At 38.1% G+C, this 19,640-nt stretch overlaps 1 protein-coding gene across 3 annotated transcripts in view; it reads right to left on the bottom strand.

Moving 5' to 3' along the window:
• Nucleotides 1-13,814, bottom strand: part of Agbl4 (ATP/GTP binding protein like 4) — a 1,176,960-nt gene extending 1,163,146 nt beyond the window's left edge. For 2 of the 3 annotated variants that reach the window (XM_028889943.2, XM_028889970.2), the window contains exon 1: nt 13,602-13,813. In XM_028889943.2, coding sequence (XP_028745776.1) covers nt 13,602-13,635 — 34 coding nt within the window. In that variant the 5' untranslated portion in view covers nt 13,636-13,813. Of the gene's footprint in view, nt 1-13,601 lie in introns of all 3 variants that reach the window. The other variant, XM_037203416.1, reaches the window with a different exon arrangement.
• Between the last annotated feature and the right edge of the window lie 5,826 nt (nt 13,815-19,640).

The raw sequence follows: 19,640 nt of genomic DNA, 5'->3' as shown, positions 1-19,640 counted from the left end.
TTAATATACTACCTTTTCCAGACTACTATATGTCTATAATATTTACATATAATGTCTTTTCATTTATAAGACAGAATATTATACTGTATATTAAAATTATCAATTATTCATGTTTTGAGACCAAAGACCCTCATACAATGTTATTAGAACCAATATAATGTGAATTACCCCATAGTATATTACATATAGTATATATTAACAAACTAATATATAGTTTTATATATATACTAGTCTCAATATATGCATACAATTTTAAGTATATAGCAAAATTACTTACAAAGATGTACATGTTGTAATATTTATAATATTTAGATTTTGTAAAAATTTCTTCATGTCTCATTTTTTCAGAATCTTCAAATACATATTGATTTTATATACAACTTAATCTTTCAATAGTATGTATCCATATTTATACATTCAACTTCACATACTGTATTTGGTTTTATTTCCTCTCCAGGCTCTCTTTCAGAGTCAGATCTCACATTTCTAGCAGCACCATCATCATGTCCATACAACTATCTCATTGTTACCTGAAATTTTAAGTGCCTAAAATAAATCTATCCTTTCTACAACAAAACCATTTCCACATAGGATTCTCCTATTTCTGTCAATAAAAACTGAAGCTTAATCTTGTTCTTCTGCATCTTTTGAAAGATACATACAAGGAACAGAAATGTTCTTTGGTGTTAACTATATCTTGTTAACTATTCACCAGCTGTGTGATCTTAAGCAAGCTACCATTACATTCTAAACCTAAGCCCCATGTCTAAAAAACTAAAAACAAACAAACCTAACAGAATTTTTCAAGCCTAAAAGCAAGCTATACAAGGACTTAGGAAATCATGGATCGTTAGAAATGCTGTCAAGGCAACTTCTCTTTCTACATCACAGCCATCAAAAGCTACAGATGCTTGCTTTGAAAATGTCCTCATTATCATTTCCCTATTCTAGAGCGCTCTCATTTAAATCCCTCCATTCCAGGTATCATTTAAACCCCACCCATTTAAGGCAATGGCCAGAAATTGTTCAGAGTACTATTCTTACATGGTATATTCTTACCTACTCCCAATAACACAAAAACTACTTTTCATTAATTTATAATCCATAAATGTCTCATACAAGCTCCTGATGCCTAATTCCCCATCCATAAGACCTCTATGATTTATGTTAGGATTCTTTAAGTGACTTTGGTATAAAATCTTCCCCACTTCATCACCTATCTTTATTATACCCATCTAATTGTTCTTCTGTCCAGAGGAATGTGTCTTCTTTAAAGTTATCTAATGTACTACACTTTTACTTATTATAATATTACAATAACATCTTTAATTAGAAATTCTGGCTCTCCCCACAGGATACTATTTGCCTTTTTGTCTTCTTTATGGGTCATTATATATTATTTCTTTGCTCCTTAGTCTGTCTGAGAAACTTGAGGCCTAATATTCTCAGTTTCACACTTTCTTATAAATCATTACTGTTTTGTCTTTGTTAAATATTCTATTTTGCAAATCAAGTCATAATACCAACCTACTGCTACTCTGCTTATAATTAACTGCTCTAAAAATCCTTGTTACTTCTTTACTGGATGCTGGGAACAATGATAAATAAAAAAAATGCAACAGGATATTGTAATCAATTGCTCCACCCCTGACCTACACCCCCATACAAGAATATAACAGAGTGAGTTCCAGGAAAGGCACAAAGCTACACAGAGAAACCCTGTCTCAAAAAAAAAGAATATTGAATAAGATACATTGAATTTTAAAATATGCATTAAAATTCATCATCTGTCTTCATATTTCAATGCAGCTAACAGCAGATTTAAATGATATATATATTTAAATGATATATATGTAGATTATATTTGTGGTTCATGGTGTATTTCTACTGGATAGCAATGAGATAGAACTTTCCATCCCAACTTCCTCAGGTCAGAAGTCTAAACCTTCAGTGAGATGGGAGGTTAGCTGAATGTGAGTTGATATCCTCCTTCCTTTAAAATTTAAAATCTCTATTCTATGCAGACATTATACATCTTCTATTTCTGATAACTCTCAAATGCATCACATAAATCCATGGTTTGTTATTGTGTTTGACCTACAATGTTTCCCAGAGGCTTACGGTATTGGCCTCCCCAACACAGTATTTGGAGTAGGGTTTTTAGGAATTGACTGAATCATGAGGTCTCTGATCAAAGAATTAAAGCATTGATGGATTTATAACAGCATTGTTATTGAGATATCATGGAATCTAAGAGGTAAAGCTGTTTTATAACAATTTCCTCTGAGATTAAAACCTTCTGCATTCTAGGGAAACATGGGACCATTACAGTGAGGTAAAACAACCTAATGTTAAGGAGTCAGCAACACTCCTTTCTGCAAGGACTCTCATGAAGCTCAAAAAGTAAGTAACTCACAGTAGCTTCAGGGAGCACCTGAAACTGGCCAGATTCATTAGGCTCCTCCCTCCCCAAGTGTGCATTCATTAAGAGCTACTTACTCAAAGACACTCTCAGACAGGTGAGTTGCCTAAGAAGACTCTCAGATCAGCCTAACAACCTGGAAGCAACAGAGACCACCTAGGCTGCCTAGAAAAACCAGGGACCAGCAGAGCTGCCTGGATGGAAGAGGCACAAACCAACTAAACTATTTATAAAGGACATGTTCCAACATGTTGAGCTGTCTACAGGCTGTGCAATGTATTCCAGGTTTACAGTCTTTGTGAGCTGTCACCCATGCTGGGTGAGCTTTGGTGATATATCTGTCTCTTAAGTAATTTTTGGTCCTGTAAATAACCTCTTGCCCATATTCTTTTAAGTAACCCCCAAAAAATTCATTGGCTCATCAAGCTGGTCTTTGACAATATCCTTTTCTTGGTCTGTCATTGGTTCCCAATCTGGGGTCACTTGACATTTGCTCACGTCTGCCTGGGAATAGTGTGATGCAATAGGGGTTGAGTTGGGAGAAGTAGTTATTGTAGACACACATTATTACTGGCCTCATCTTTTTTTCGTTCCCTTTCTGCTTCGCAACTGTCATGAGCTAAACTATTTCACCCTTCACCATGATATTCTGCCTCACTGCGCCCCTGGTGACTAAACCTCTGAAACTGTAAGTCAAAATCAACCTTGCCTATAAGTAGTTGTTCATGGATATTTTCTCAGAATGTCAAAAACTATTTCTCCCCGCCCAAAATACCCTTTTACTTTTCGTCTTTTCCTGTCACAAAAATACTTGCTCCCCTGACATAGGGAAAGATTGACTATATGCCTGAAGTTATTGATATCTGCATAACCTAAAAATTGGGAAAAGAAAATGTTAGATGTGATATATGCCATTTTCAAATAGAACTTGAAGAACTATTATCTTGTTCCAAAATTGTCTCTTTTCTTCTGAGACCAGAAACATTCCAGATAGAAGCTATGTTATCAGCCTGACTCCTTATATAAACATATGGAACAAGGCCACACAGGCTGACCTACAATGAACAGGTAAACAATAGCAATAAATAAATCATTGTTATTGCTGACTATATTTATTATCACTATATAAATTAACCTAAACTGGCTAATGAATCATATCCTTTTACCAGAATCATTCACATTCTTTAAAGCCTACCTTTAAGACCCACTATCTTTGGCTGGAGAGATGGCCTAGTAGTTAAGAGCACTGACTACTCTTCCAGAGGACCTGGGTTCAATTCCCAGCACCCACATGACAGCTCATGAGTGTCTGTTACTACAGTTCCAGGGGACCTACACCCTTACACAGGCAAAACAATAATGAACAATAAATTAATTAATTTTTAAAAAGACCTACTATCAGCCGGGCGGTGGTGGCGCACGCCTTTAATCCCAGCACTCGGGAGGCAGAGCCAGGCGGATCTCTGTGAGTTCGAGGCCAGCCTGGGCTACCAAGTGAGCTCCAGGAAAGGTGCAAAGCTACACAGAGAAACCCTGTCTCGAAAAACCAAAAAAAAAAAAAAGACCTACTATCTCCATCAAATTTTCCTTAATAAGATCATTCATGAATAATTTTCTTTCCCCTAAATTTCTCAAGTTCAGCTGGGCCTTTTTCAATTCTACTTTATTATTTTGAGTTATTAATGTTTAAATATAAATTATATAATTGCCTAATAATTGCTCAATGGCTTCTAGCATAACAGAAACAAAAAACCAGATGACTACATCCCTTTAGATGGAAGAACATAATACTATTTCTGAAGTACTCTTGATTTTAAAAAAAGGTTCAAACTCAATTAAATTTCTAGATTATCCAATGATTCATACAAAATACAGAAAACATGAAAAAATGTTAACTACACCAGAGAGAAGCAATCACCAAAATGCAAGAAAACCACCTGCCTTATTCAAACAAGCAAACAAAAAAATCAAGATTTTAAAAGAAAGATGGAGGGCACAAGCCACATAGGAAATAATTTAAAATTGACTAGTTATTTTAAATTTATTTTAGTATTTTTGGTCTCTCTCTCTCTTTCTCTCTCTCTCTCTCTCTCTCTCTCTCTCTCTCTCTCTCTCTCCCCCCCCCCGTGTGTGTGTGTGTGTGTGTGTGTGTGTGTGTGTGTGTGTGTGTGTGTGTGTTTAATGTATATATGGATACATGCACACCACAGCACAATATGGAGGTCAGAGGACAATTTGTAGAATGGGTTCTTTCTTTCCACATTTATTTGGATTCTAGGGATCAAATCCAGGTCTTCAGGCTTCCATGACAGCTACTTTACCATTAAGCCATCTCACCAGCCCCTGAAAGAAAGAACTTTTGTTCTTTTACATGAAAGAACTATTGTTATTGGTCTCATTATATCTAACCTGTTATGATTTTACATATGTGTAAGAATATACATATATCTCTAAAACATACATTCTTTATATAGTTTTTAAAAGTACAAATGTACATGGTATATTTAGAAATTAGTAAGTAAAAATAAGAAAAATCCTAATAGTCTCAGAGTCCTCTAAGAAGATAGAAGAAAAAAGAGCATAAGTTTACTTCTATACTGGGTACTAGGTAAAAATAATACGTGTGTGTGTGTGTGTGTGTGTAATATACATATATGTATATAATATATACGTGTGTGTGATATAATACATAAACATATACATATACATATATGACTGACCAAAATTCATAAGAATGATATAAAACAGACATTACAAAATTTAAAGAGTTACAACAGGTAATATGAAATTGAATAAAAATGAAAAAAGAAGTTAAGAAGAAAGTGGTGTTTGTTCCTTTTGGGTATCCCTGTGGGCTTTATCTAATAAATAATCTTCCCATCAAGTAAAAATAGGCAGTACTGAGAACTATACCATACTTTGTCTCTTTCTCAAGATGGGAACAGCTATTCAACCACAACTGTGAATATAAAAACAACAAAGGCTTGGCTTCACCAAATGCCCTGGGTTTTCACAAGAACCAGATATTCTTGTTTTTATATAAAACCTATTTGTAGTAACTAATATCATTCTAACCTAATGAAGCCCTTGTTTATATGCTTCATGGGCCCAACACAATACATCTGTTGATCCATCATGGTTGCTGTTGATTTGCAACCTCTAGACTAAGATAAGCATAATACAGTGTAGTTAAAAAAAGGTGGGGGGGGGGGGAGATACATCTCATCTCTTTACTGATAATGGTACTATTTTGATATGGATACTGAGATGAAATAGGTAACACCACCTGAATCACTGCCACCCTCGATGTTCCTGTTTCATAAACTGAAGATTAGTCCCACTAGAAAGTTGTATTAATCTCTCTCATGCCCAAATAAGAGTCCATTAGACACAGTTCTGCTGAACGAGCTTGAAAGAGTGGTCATAAGCTTCAGTTTGAATAGTGTCCTGGCTTCCTTTCTGTTGCCATGATAAAATATTCTGGCCAAAAGCAACTAGGGAGAGTAAAGGATTTATTTGGCTTCTGCTTTCAGATCACAACCCACCAACGAGGGAAGCCAAGCAGAACCTTGAAGCAGAAACCATGAGAGAACACTGCCTGCTGGCTCACAGGCTCATACCTAGCCAGATTTTTTCTACAGTTCTGGACCACCTGCCGAGGGAATGCTGTAGCCCACACTAGGCTGGACTCCATAATATTAACAATCATGACAATCCTTCACAGACATGCCCACAGGTCAATCTAATCTGGGCAGAACTTCAGTTGAGACTTCCTTCTCAGTGACTAAGCTATATCAAGTTTATAGTTAGGGTTAACTAGGGCAAACAGATACAACCAAGATTAAATAACTGGCCCTATATTTTGCTTATATATCCACTTGAAACTATGTAATACCCTAAAATCAGTTCAGAAAGTACCAATTTACTTGTGTTTACTTTCCTAAGAGTTTACCCAAGTTCTGGCCAGAGATCATCCACAGTGGGATTTAACAATGATAGTCTAGAAAAATGATGGATATGGGAAAGACCAGTACAGCCCTTTTAATTTCACGCTACTACTTTTTTACTAAAATAATATACACTGAAAGATGGAAAGAGAAAAGAAGGAAAGAAACTCAAATTGTTTATGTTCCTATTTTCCTTTTTCATACTTCTAAATTTATTATAACTCAATGTGCAATTATAAAACCATGACTTCAGCATTGTAAAGGGGGCTAGGCATATTTGAGCAATGATAATTTTAGCTTAAAAGTTTTCTCTTCTTCCAGAACTCTGAAAGTGAGCTACAGCATCTCTCTTGTTCCTACATATAGTAAGAGAGTGACTCAGGATTCAGAGATCTAAGAGGTCACTTTCTAAATAAATGCCATTTTAAATATATATATATATATACATATATATATTCAGTTAAATAAAAATTATAAAGAATTATATATTGCCGGGCGGTGGTGGCGCACACCTTTAATCCCAGCACTCAGGAGGCAGAGCCAGGCAGATTTCTGTGAGTTCGAGGCCAGCCTGGGCTACCAAGTGAGTTCCAGGAAAGGCGCAAAGCTACACAGAGAAACCCTGTCTCAAAAAACCAAAAAAAAAAAAAAAAAAAAAAAAGAATTATATATAAAAATACATTATAAATATGTATGCCAAGTGTATATTTTAAAAGCCTTATCATCTAGAAATACTAGATTCTGAATGTATATGTAAGTTAATGTGGTAGTAAATGGAAGACTGACAAGTCCAGTCAAACATTCACTCATCCGACATTACTCTGAGCCTAAAATAAATTTGTTTATAAATTCATAATAAAATGTAAAAATTGGGAAAGCTGAACACAAAAACATAGAGCAATGTCATAAATATGGTTCTAAAATCATATGAACAAGTTTCTTGAGCTCTCTCCTCAGCTCATAAGCCAATGTCCATCCTTGAGAGCGCTTTTGCTTCCTTCCTTCCTTTCTTCCTTCCTTCCTTTCTTTCTTTCCTTTCCTCTTTCTTTCTTAATAAGCAGTCTATTTCTATTTGTAAAATGACTTTCTCTCCAACTCCTCCTGACAGTTGCCAAGATTTTCACCTAACCTGTACTATGTTTTCTCTTAACCACTAATAAAATTGCCCTTGAACTTCAATATGAACAAATTTGAATGTTTATTTAAATTTTAATTATTTATATTTTTAAAAATGAATAACACTTTCAGGTTAAAGCAAATAATAATTTTAGAATTAATGAGTTTAGTGATTTTTTTCTAATGTGTCCAAGTATTGTTTTACTTTTCATGAAAAGCAATATTCTTAAATTTATATAACTAATATGAATAAAAGTACACTTTTCTGTCTATAATGCAATTATTTTATTAGCTGAAAAAATATAAAAAAAATAGTGGGCCATGTCTGGGTCTGTTACCCAGCAGCAGTCAGAGTCTGGATTGATGTCCATCCATGGCTCCTGCTGCCACCAGGGGCTGTGTGGATGCCCAGGGTCTGGACAGCCACTTGAGAACATGTTTGTGTCCCAGGGCCTTGCTGCCACTGGGGCCATGGTGATGTCTGGACCCAAGCTGCTGCTAAGGGCATGTCTGGGTCCGTGTTCCTGCTGCAGTTGGGGTCTGTGATAATGTTCATAATCTGTGTTACCACAGGGGGTCATAGAAATCATGTGCATTGAAATCCAAGGGCCTGTGCTGAGCCACGGCATGCCCCTTCACTGACCCTAAGATTGCTGGCCCTGCCCGTCTCTGGACACTGCAGCAGAAGAGCTGGCCCGGCATCCCTATGGGAGAGCTAACCCCCATACTCAGAAGAGATGGTCCCACCACTTACCATGCGTGTAGGAGAACTGGCCTGATGACATGGGCCTAGGAGAGCTAGCTCTGCCCCTAACCTGAGTGGCTGGTCCCAGCGGCCTGGACCAACCAGCTCAACTACAAGCAAGACCCACATCCTGGGCCTCGGGTTGGCCCACCCTAACATCTACTCCACCTATGACCTGTTGGAATGCAGTGCATGAAGGGACTGGTCCTGTGGAACAATACCGCAGGATCTCCATGACTCGGGGGCAAAAGCAGGATATCTGAGTGGAGCTTTGGTGAGGGTCCAGTGATGATGGTGTGCAGAACCCTTGAACCAAACCAATGACTCAATGAAATGAGTCATTATGTGGGTGGGGCTGATTGGGCAAAAGGGTATACTGCACTAGGATGAATGAATGTGTTGGAAAGACGGGAATGAGGTAGAGTTTTTTTTTATTTGTTATGTGTTATTTTTAATTAATTTGGGGGAGGGATGCTGTAAGGATGAGGGGAGAATATGGAGGAACTGGGAGGTGAGCGGGACTAGAGTGGATGATGGGAAAATCCTAAAAAATCAATAAAGAAGTATATATATATATATATATATATATATATATATATATATATATATATAAGAACTTTATACAATGTAGGGTTTTTGGTTTGTTTTTGTTTTTTAGGAAGAACTCAGACTTTTTTCTACTTCCAGCCAGCCATTTCTCATCATTACAACCTGAGTGACTCACAAAACTTCTAAAAAGCCTGTATTTATAAATAAGAGGAAGGAAACTTTGTTTACTCTGCCTGCTGGGCAACATTCTCCCTGGGCTAAATGAGTGTCTTTTCATTGGTAGGAAATAACCCCATTAGACGAAATGCATCATTATTTTATCAGTGTGAAGCATCTCTTTACTATAGGAGGGACCTGAAAGGAAGTACTTTGATGAGTCTGAGATTTAGTTTTTGCTGTACTGGTTCATTTTCGTAATACAACCTACATTATACACTTTAGGTGTGTCTATATTACTTTCTTTTTTAAGTTTTATTTTTGAGATTATAATTATAAAAATTTCCCCTTCCCTTTCCTCCCTCCAAGCCCTCCAATATTCTCCTCCTCTCTCTCTTTCAAATTCATGATCTCTTTGTTCATTAATTGCTGTTATGTACATACATACATACATACATATATATACACATATGTACATGTATGCTTGTGTGCTTGAGTGGGTGTTACCCATTGCATAAATACAACCTTTCAGTCTGTATAATGTTACTGGTATGTATGTTTTCGGGGCTATTTGGTATTGGATAATCAATTGATATGATCTCCATACTCTCAGCATTCCTTAGTTGTCTGTAGTTCTTTATGTAGAGCTGAGATCTCCTCCATCCACTTTAGTATGTCTACTGTTGTCCTTGCTCAGCTCATGCTAAGGCAGTCATGTTAGTGAGACTTTTGAGTGTTGCTTCTGGCATTACTAGAAGACACAATCTCACAGCAAACTCCTTTATCCTATGGCTCTTACAGTCTTTATGTCTCCTCTTCCAAAATGATCCCTGGGCCTTTGGTGAAGGGGTTGGATTGTAGATGTACCTGTTGGGACTGGTCTTCACAACTCTGCACTTTGAAAGGTTGTGAGTTTTTAATGGTCTCTGTTGCAAAGAGAAGTTCCTTGATGAGTGGTATAAGGACAAATATTTAGAATATATCTTGGTATCCTGCTGGTTTAGTAAAGTGGTGATTGTAGGTTCTCCCCCAAGACCCACAACTTCACTAGCCCTGGGCTGTTGACTAGGTTTCCAGTACCAGACATGGCTTCCCTCTTGATGAGAAGATCTTAAGTTCAACTAGAGAGATGTTGTTTACTGTCAGGATATGCATGCCACTATTGAACTCTTAGGGTTAACCATGCCAGTGGTCTCTGTTGTGGTTCATAAGTGTCATCGCTGGATATAACTGTTGTTTGCTTCCCTCCTTTGGAAGCTTGCATGGTGATTTCTTGTACCATATAAGCTAGTTCTTCTCAGGTAGTAGGAATTCAGGTCACTTTTAGCTCACGGGTCTCTGGGCTCACTGTCTGAAGTGCATGCTATCTTCAGTAATAGGGACTTATCTTCTCTCTCTAGAGGACACCCAAGGATAATATCAATAGCCTGCAATGTTTTTGGAGTCTCTTGGACAACCCTAACAACTCAAAAGAGGACTTCTCTTGCCTGGTGCTGAGTTTTGTTAGATGATGGTCTTGGCTCTTGGAAGGAGCATTGTCAGTCCAGATGGAAAAAAATCATTGAAACCATATATGCTTATTTATACACAGACTAATGTGTATTATGAGATTTTTAGGTAGATAATTACTACTTTTTCAGACATTCTCATTGTTACCCTCCTTATTTATCGCCCTCTTCCATCCCTAGTTAGAGCCCATAGTTTTTCCTATTCTCCCTATCTGATTACTGTACCCTGCTATCCCTCTCTCGAGTGCTCCCTGACATCATCCCCTACTCTGACAATGGTACTTTTTACTTTCCAGGGGGTTAGAGTTACTCCAGGATTTGTTGTATTATATGTTGTTGAATAATGTATTTTGACCATATTCTCTTCTGCTCCCCCAACTCATCCCAGATCTACCTCCCCTCATCCATCCATCCAATTTTGTGTCCTTTTTTCCCACCATCAAGACCAATGTATGCTGCTTCCACTGGGGAAACCTACTACTATTATTTTGCTACATAGAAATAGTATTAAATCAATTCCTAATGACAGACATGCTCACATGATCTAGACAATCCCTCAATGACACTCCCTTCTCAGATTATTCCATATTATGTCAAATTGACAATGATATTAAACCACCACACTTAGAAATATGAATTAAGAAAGAAACAAAGATGGAGAAGGCATAATAATCTAGCAGATGGGTGACCTGGATTTTCCCTCATCAGTTTTCTCTCATCAAAGTTACCCATGACCTCCCTGTTGCTAAGTCTAGTTTCCCACTCCTCCTTTCACATCACTTGGAAATATTTAGTCTATTGAGGATTCTATTTATCTTGAAACAGTCTTTTGGTTATACTCTCTCTGGTTATACCTTCTCAGTCTCACTGGAAAACACTGAAATATCTCAGTTAACCCTGGGCCTTTTCTCCTTCTACACAATTTCATCCACATTTATGACATTACCAATTATCTCACTTCCAAAATAATTATATCCATGCAGGTTCAGACATAAATTCACTCCCTTGTCAATGTCTCCGCTTATTTGGATTTCTTAAAGATCCCCCAAACTTCATATGTCAAAAACTAAATTCATGATCTTCCCTCTCAAACCTAGCTAAGACCTCATCTAATGCTATCTTTGTAATGGCACCACCAACTATCATTTGCACAATATAAAAAAAGTGATTAATCTCTGGTACCTTATATTTCACTAAGTTCTATCTATTTTTATCTGCTATGTCTCAGTTCTACAGCCTGTTATTATCTTCTAACATGTTCTCCTATGTTAGACAGACTCTTGAATTGTTAGTACTTCTTACTACAGCTGGAATTTTTTCAACTGTTCTAATGATGCCATGTTCCCACTTAAAAGCCTTCAGTGGTTTCCCATTGTCCTTGAGAATTTAAACAAAATGAAAGCATAGGAGTACTATAAGACCTGGCTTCACCTTTCCACCACTCTCCTCGCATTGCCCCATGAGCTTCCACCCACGTTTTCTCCTTTAGATCCTTACAAAATGTATTAACACCTGCCTTGAGGTCTTTGTACATGAGTTCTCTGTGCCTATACTTTTCTTTGCTCTCCTCATTCATCCATTCTCTATTATATTTCAGCTAAACTATCACATCCAGTCAATCCAGTCATTTATTCATTGAGAATATGCTATTCATCAGATTTAGTTCTAGACCATGTGAGACTGATAAGCAGTGTAAAGCCCTTTTAGAGTTTATATATTAGTGAAAGGAGAGGGATAATTAATTATACAAATACATAACTTTATTTATATAATAGATTCACAGAGGATAAAATACAAAAATATTCAAGAGAATCAAGAGCAAGTAGTTTGCCATGCCTAATTTGGTATCTGTAATATAGTTAGCATTTAATAAATATTTTAAGTGGGTAAGAATAAAGGAGTGTTCACAGTAAACTATAAAAGGGCAACAATTTTAAAAATGAATAGAGGAAGAATTAGAGATATCAATCAAAAAGAAATAATGAGATGCCTTAAGAGATAATAGTGTCCTGAATCATTTTTGACCATTTCAAATAGTTTATAGTTATGGTTCCTGTATTGTATTGCCTTGCTAGTGTGCATTCACACACACACACACACACACACACACACACACACACACACACACAATGAGGGGGGTCTAGAATAATTCAAGTGAGTCACTCTTGTAACCATAGTTCATAATATCTAATTAGGATATGTACATAAGTTTATAGATAGCCCACTTTTACAACCCACCATCATACATATCCCAAAGTCATTGATTTTCTATGCAAACACTGATTTATCCCTTATATTTATTCCTTACATTAAAGTTTCAACTGTTCAGACCTCTGCCTGTTTTACAGACAAACCTCTTCTATACAAAGGACTCTTGCTTTCTTCTATTAGGATATCCTTAGAAGCAGGATCCTGGGTTTCCATTCCTGTCAGAGTCCCTGCTACTTAAAGGCCATCTTATACTCACAGAGATATGGACATGTAACCCTTTGTGATTTTGAATGACCTTCAAGATCCCACATACACTCGTGCCCAGCTTCTAGCCTCCTTTAGTGGACTCCAAACGAACTGGAGTTCTGAGTGACTCTTTAAGTCTCTTGTCTTTTTAAGGACTCATAGGAAGATTTGTATACTTTCTATGTGACTCCTTAGGTGGCCCTTAGGACTTTCCTCCCAAACACAAATATTCTGTATAAACTTCACTTCTATGGAACCGATATGGAGGTAATATATCTTCCACAAAATCTGCTTCCTCTCCCCAGTTCCAAATCATCTCCCAGGAAAGATTCCTTGCAAGCTACCACAAGACTGTGAACACCCTCCTTCTCCAGGACCTTGACATGGCCCCCATCTCAGGTGCCACTCAGTATTAAGGGTCCTATATCTTCTCTCCAAGCCTTTTCTGGGCCCACGCTCACTCAAGAGTGTGCACACTCCCCCCGCCCCCCCAAAGCCCTCCATCAGCAGAACTTTGAGATTCCCTGCGGGCCACTCAGAGAGATACACATCTCTCCCTTGAACCCTGACCCTGAGGAAATAGTCACGACAAGGTAACCCACAAGGGCGCCTCCTCAGGGGTAGGGCCATGAAGAGTCCTCAGTCCCCTCAGGCCCAAGACAGGGCCTCAGCCTTCCCCCTGCTCCACGGCCCTCACAAACCTGCCTCAGGCGCCGTCTGGCTCCGCTCCGCCATTTTTGTTGTCCGTCAGTCTATGAGCCCACGCAAAAACCACGGGACAGTGGGGAGCGAGCGGTGGGATCCTCGGGTTGACAGAAGCTCGCTCAGGAAGACGCTGCACGACGGTTGCTAAGGAAACAGGCGGCCCGAGCAGCGGGCTGGGAGCAGGGGGCGGGGCAGAAGAGAGCGTACAGCCGAGGCTCCGCCCCCCGCAGGAGCGCACCTCCTTCAAGCTCCCCGCCTGCAGGCTGGGGACTCCACTGGGTTTCTTCCTGAAACCAAGCCATAGCATCCTGGGAACTGAGCAAGCTCAGCTGCCAGTGTCTTGCCGAGGCTAAGTCTGCAAAGATGACACTTTATTGCCCCTGGTGCCAATCCAAGTGCCTAGGTGGGTTGACATTTGTATGGTTTCTAAGGACTTGGGACAAGTTTCTTAATTTCCCAGCACTTCTCTTAATGTGCTTGGCCTTCATGGAGAAGATGAGTGATCTGCCTTCAATTTAAATACATTGAGAACTAATTGTGTGCCTAGCACAATCAAAGCGCCCCAGAAGTCCTAAGGCCCCTGGCTCCTTGCTCCTCTGCAAACTGGGACATTTGTCTCCAAATTTCCATCGGAATGGTTGTGAGTTGCTTTCTATTGCTTAAATTAAACTCTCTCATATTTCATAGTTTTGTTGTCCTGGGCCTAACCGACTTAGAGAGTTTGAGAAAATTCCTTACACTGAAAAGAAGGGAGACCACATAGCTTTTTAGGTAAAATGCTGGCAACGTGCATGCAACTGTTAATCCCCTTCACTAAAATGTGGAACAAGATGGGGCACCATAAGAATCTTTTACCAAAAACTGCTTGAAAAATATTGGTAGATATGGATAAAATCTACCCATCAGAAATGTCTTTGACACTTAAGCAGTGTAAAATTCACAACAGAGCCACACGACCAGCAAAGGGAATGCACACATGGTTTTCATAATCCTGATGACAGGTAAAAGCTGTGAGACTTGTGAGGATTTCCTTGTGGGAGCAGTCATTTGGGACTGACAAAGGAATTTCATTATGTATAGGGAGATGAAGAGAATAAGAATGAGAAGAATCTGGGCTCTATTAACACTGTGACCTTATACCTTCATAGTCTTAATAAAAAAATAAACTCATTGAGCCTCAGTTTTCTTTTTCAACAAACTGTGATAAAGGCACGACCTACCTGAGAGAGTTGCTCTGCATCACAAATGGGTGATGGATGAAATTGCATTTGCTGAATATGAATCCAGTAAAATTTTAAAACCTAATGTGTTTAGAATGATAAATTAAACATCCCCTGATGCCTCCCGGGAGCCAGATGCTGTGCAGATGTTAGTAGTAAAGAGGGAAAGACAAGACAGGACAGATCTGTACTGCTCAAATTTTATTTTAAATAAATAAAATTTAGAACCCAGTTATTTAGTTGTATTAGCCACATTTCAAATGCTCATTACTCATTTCATGCAGTTAGTGGCTATCGTATTAGTCAACGTGGGTGAAGAACATTTCCATCACCACAGAAGGTTCTGTTAGAAACGGTTGATGGAAAAATGTCAGGTGGGCAGGGGAGATGAAATGCCTAGAAAATTAGCTAACATCTGACTTCAGCTCTCCTCCATGTCAGATACTCTTTGGGAAGTATTTCAGGAGGAAATGTAGACTTACTTCATACTTATTGAAGTTCCCAGAGACCTCATACATTTATTGTATGAAATAGCCAGGCATGGAAAGTGGTTTAGAAATGCACCCCACAAAGGGTCTCAGAAATGAGTTTCCCCATGATACCATTCAGAGTGTGGTAGTCCAGGGACTCCTGTGGTTTCTATATCCACAGACAGCACCCTCCCACTATGAAGTTATGATGCCTCCTTTCAAATAAACATTCCATATAGAACTTAGACACTTCAGTAAACACTTATTAAAATGACACCCTCTGTGTGCTTAGCCACTGAGTTATATGCAGTATGGAATGAGAGAGATATTCAAGTTATACTCACACTTTTATATAAGCAAATTCACTTTATTAGCAAAACAACATTATGAAAGTGGAATTAATATCATTTTATATAAGATAAAGGTGAGGTGAAGAGAATTTAAGTGGCTAATGCAAATTCAGGAAGTAGTAAGCAGGTAGGCGAGTTTAATACAAGTAATGGACTGAGAAATGTTACCTCATATCATTTTCACACCTCCTCCCACCAAAAAAATAAACCCTTCTCAACGAACTAGTTGAGAAGAAAATATAAAGATATAAAAATCTAGTTTACAATTCCAGTGTGGTAAGAATTGATGCACACAGTACTCAGAAACATGTAAGAGCACTAATCATCATTATCCTTATCTTTATTTTCCTCCTTTCTAGAGGAAAAAACCCATTGAGCAAAGTAAAAAGAGGTTTATTGCTGAGACCAGAGAAATATAAAAACAATGTTTTAAAGGAAGAAAGCCTTGTTTTGGTCCACAGTTTCAGAAGTTTTATGTAGTCGGAATGTTTTCCAGTTCCAGTCCCGCCCAGCCCCACACTGTCCAGACAAATCTCTCTCACCTGTTGACCTGCAGCTGTTTATAAAATAATCACACACAGGCTTAATATCATTTATAACTGCTACACCATTAGCTCAAGCTTATTACTGACTAGCTCTTACACTTAAATTAACCCATAATTCTTATCTATGTTTAGCCACGTGGCTTGGTACCTTTTCTCATTTCTGCCTTGTCATCTTGCTTCCTCTGTGTCTAGCTGGGGACTCCTGACTCAGCCTTCCTCTTCCCAGAATTTTTCTTGTCTGCTTACCCCACCTATACTTCCTGCCTGGTTACTGGCCAATCAGTATTTTATTTATCAACCAATCAGAGCAACACACATTTACAGCATACAGAATAACCTTCCACAGCAGTTTTAACTCATAGTTGTCTGGTTCCACTTCTGTGCACCTGAGGACAGGCTGATCATCATGGTAGGAAGCAGGTGGTAGAGCAAGCTAGCTCACTTCATAGTACATAGAAAATATATAAAGAGAGAAGGACTCCTGGAGAAACATAACATTCTTCCAAGTGCTGAAAATTCACTGTGCATAGTAATAGAATTAATAAAGATAATTTCTATCCTTCTGCAAGTCTTTTTTACCCCAATCTCCTAAATGTTTTCATATATATACATTTCTGTATATGTGGGAATAAACTTTGAATGCATAGTTCATATATATGGTTTTATTTGACTATAAAAACCTAAAATCTGCAAAATAATTATTTGACATTTGTCTTGTTTAGACTAGTTTATTTCGCTTGAGAAGATGGTCTCCAGTTACATCCATTTTCTGCTAATGTCATGATTCTATTCTTCCTTAAGTCTAAACCAAATTCTGTTGTGTAGATGCACATGTTTTCTTGATCCACTAATTATCTGTTAACAATCACAGGTGGTTTCACAGTTTGGCTTTCATGAAAAGTGCTGCAATAAACAGGAATGTTCAAGTATGCCTCTAGATTTCAGTGTTATATGAAAGTGATATAGCTGATTCATCTGGTAATTCTATTTCTAGATTTTTTTTATTTATTTTTTTATTATTTTTTTTTATTTTACAACACCATTCAGTTCCACATAATAGCCACAGATTCCCCTGTTCTCCCCCTCTCGCCCCCCTCCCCCTCCCCCCAGCCCACCCCCCCATTCCCACCTCCTCCAGATCAAGGTCTCCCCCGAGGACCAGGATCGACCTGATAGACTCTGTCCAGGCAGGTCCAGTCCCCCCCTCCCAGACCGAGCCAAGCGTCCCTGCATAAGTCCCAGGATTCAAACAGCCAACTCATGCAACGAGCCCAGGACCCGGCACCACCGCACAGCTGCCTCCCAAACAGATCAAGCAAAATGACTGTCTCACCCATTCAGAGGACCTGATCCAGTTGGGGGCCCCTCAGCCTTTGGTTCATAGTTCATGTGCTTCCATTCATTTGGTTATTTGTCCCTGTGCTTTATCCAACCTTGGCTTAAACAATTCTCGCTCATATAAACCCTCCTCTTTCTCACTAATTAGACTCCAAGTGCTCCACCAGGGGCCCAGCCGTGGATGTCTGCATCCAGATTCCTCAGTCCTTGGATGGGGTTTATGGCACAACTATCAGGGTGTTTGGCCATCCCATCACCAGAGTAGGTCAGTTCCTGCCGTCTCTCGACCATTGCCAGCAGTCTTTTGCGGGGGTATCTTTGTGGATCTCCGTGGGCCTCCCTAGCTCTCTGCACCATGGTTTAAAGTTAGATTTCAACAACAACAAAAACTATTTCTAGATTTTTAAGGATCCTCCATACTTGTCTCTACAATAGCTGAACTAATTTACATTTCTTCCCACCAGCAGTATGTATGGGCTGCCTTTCCCCACATCCTCACCAGCATTTATTATTTGTTAACTTTGTGGTTGCCATTATGACCAGGGTGATAAATAATCTGATTATTTTTAATATTTATTCTTCTGGAGGCTAAGAATGTTGACATTTTCTCATGTTTATTGAACCTATCTACTTCATCTTTGAGGAAATGTTTTACAATTTCACTAGGCTATTTGTCAATTGGATTAACTCAGTTTATGATATATAAATTGTTAAGTTCTTTATATATTCTGGATATTAAAACTCTGCCAGATATATATCTAACAAAGACTTTCTCCCATTCCATAGACTGTCTCCTCACTCAATTTATTTCAATTAATGTGCAGAAACTTTTTAATTCCACGAAATACTTTTGTTAGTTTTTGGTTTTGTTTCCTAAGCTATGGGGACATTTTTCAGAAAGTCATTGTTCATAACTATATCTGTATTTTCTTCAAACAGTTTTGGGTGTTATATTGATTTTTTATCCATTTTCAATTTATTTCTGTACAAGGTAAGAGGTACAGATCTAGTTTATTCTTCTATATTTGGATATCCACTTTTCCTAGCACCATATGCTGAAGGAGCTTTTTTTCTCCATTATATATGGTTGCAGGGATAACCTTCAGAGGTACACCTTCAGTGACGTATTTTCTTCAACTGGGCTCCACTTCCTAAATTTTCTACCATCTCCCAAAATATACTACCATCTGGGCACTGAGTTTTCTGCACATTAGCTTATGAAGAATTCCATATTCAAACCATAGCAAGTATGATCAGCCAGGTGAAGAATAAAATGGGAATAAGAGGAAGAAAACACTTTTAAATCCAATTTGTCATTTTTATCTGCTTTACTTATATTGGTTTGGCCATCTAGAAATGGCCTAACTTAGCTTCTCAATTTACATCTAAAAGAAAAAGCTATTCTAAGGCTGTAAAAAATTATTTGAGGAATTCTTTTCAATGCTTTAGAATTTTGTATTTTACATTTTGATCCAATTAAATTTATGTGGATGTAAGTTAGGAAACATATATCCATCCTTTTTTTCCATATGTTATTGCCCAAACAAAAGTTATTGAAAAGCCAACCCATTGATTAGAGGTACCATCTTAATAATTTGCTAAATTCTAGTATTTTTGTTGACTACTGAACTTTCTATTCCATCTCATTAACATATCTATGAACTCATGCACTGATATAAACCCATTTATTAAAGTACTCTGACATTCCCTAATGTCAGGAAAGACCTGTATCGTTTTACATTAATCATTTTTCTATATTTGACTGTATCTTGACATCTTTAAAAGCACAGTAGCTTGGGAGAAATAGACCTACTCAGGTTTAGCTAATTCTTAGAGATAGCAAAGGGTTTCACAATCAATGCTGAGTTTATGGCCCCAACCACCTCCTTATCTGAGTCTAATGCACCATGGCACTATTCCCCCTAGCCTAACAGGTACCAAACAACTAGAAGCCCCACTCCTGTAGGTCATGTCCACCAAAATTATTCAAAGTAGTAAGTTCCTATGACTTGAACAAAACTTAATTTCTATTTAAATAGTTTTGAGAATTAGGATCTTTAAGAGGTGAGTAGAAATGGATCGATGCCATTATTGCTCGAGTAAGTTATCAGA

Source organism: Peromyscus leucopus, chromosome 2 (assembly GCF_004664715.2).
Source record: "Peromyscus leucopus breed LL Stock chromosome 2, UCI_PerLeu_2.1, whole genome shotgun sequence".
Taxonomy (NCBI): domain Eukaryota; kingdom Metazoa; phylum Chordata; class Mammalia; order Rodentia; family Cricetidae; genus Peromyscus; species Peromyscus leucopus.
Note: the sequence above shows the minus strand (reverse complement) of the source record. Positions and strands in the feature narration are given on the sequence as shown.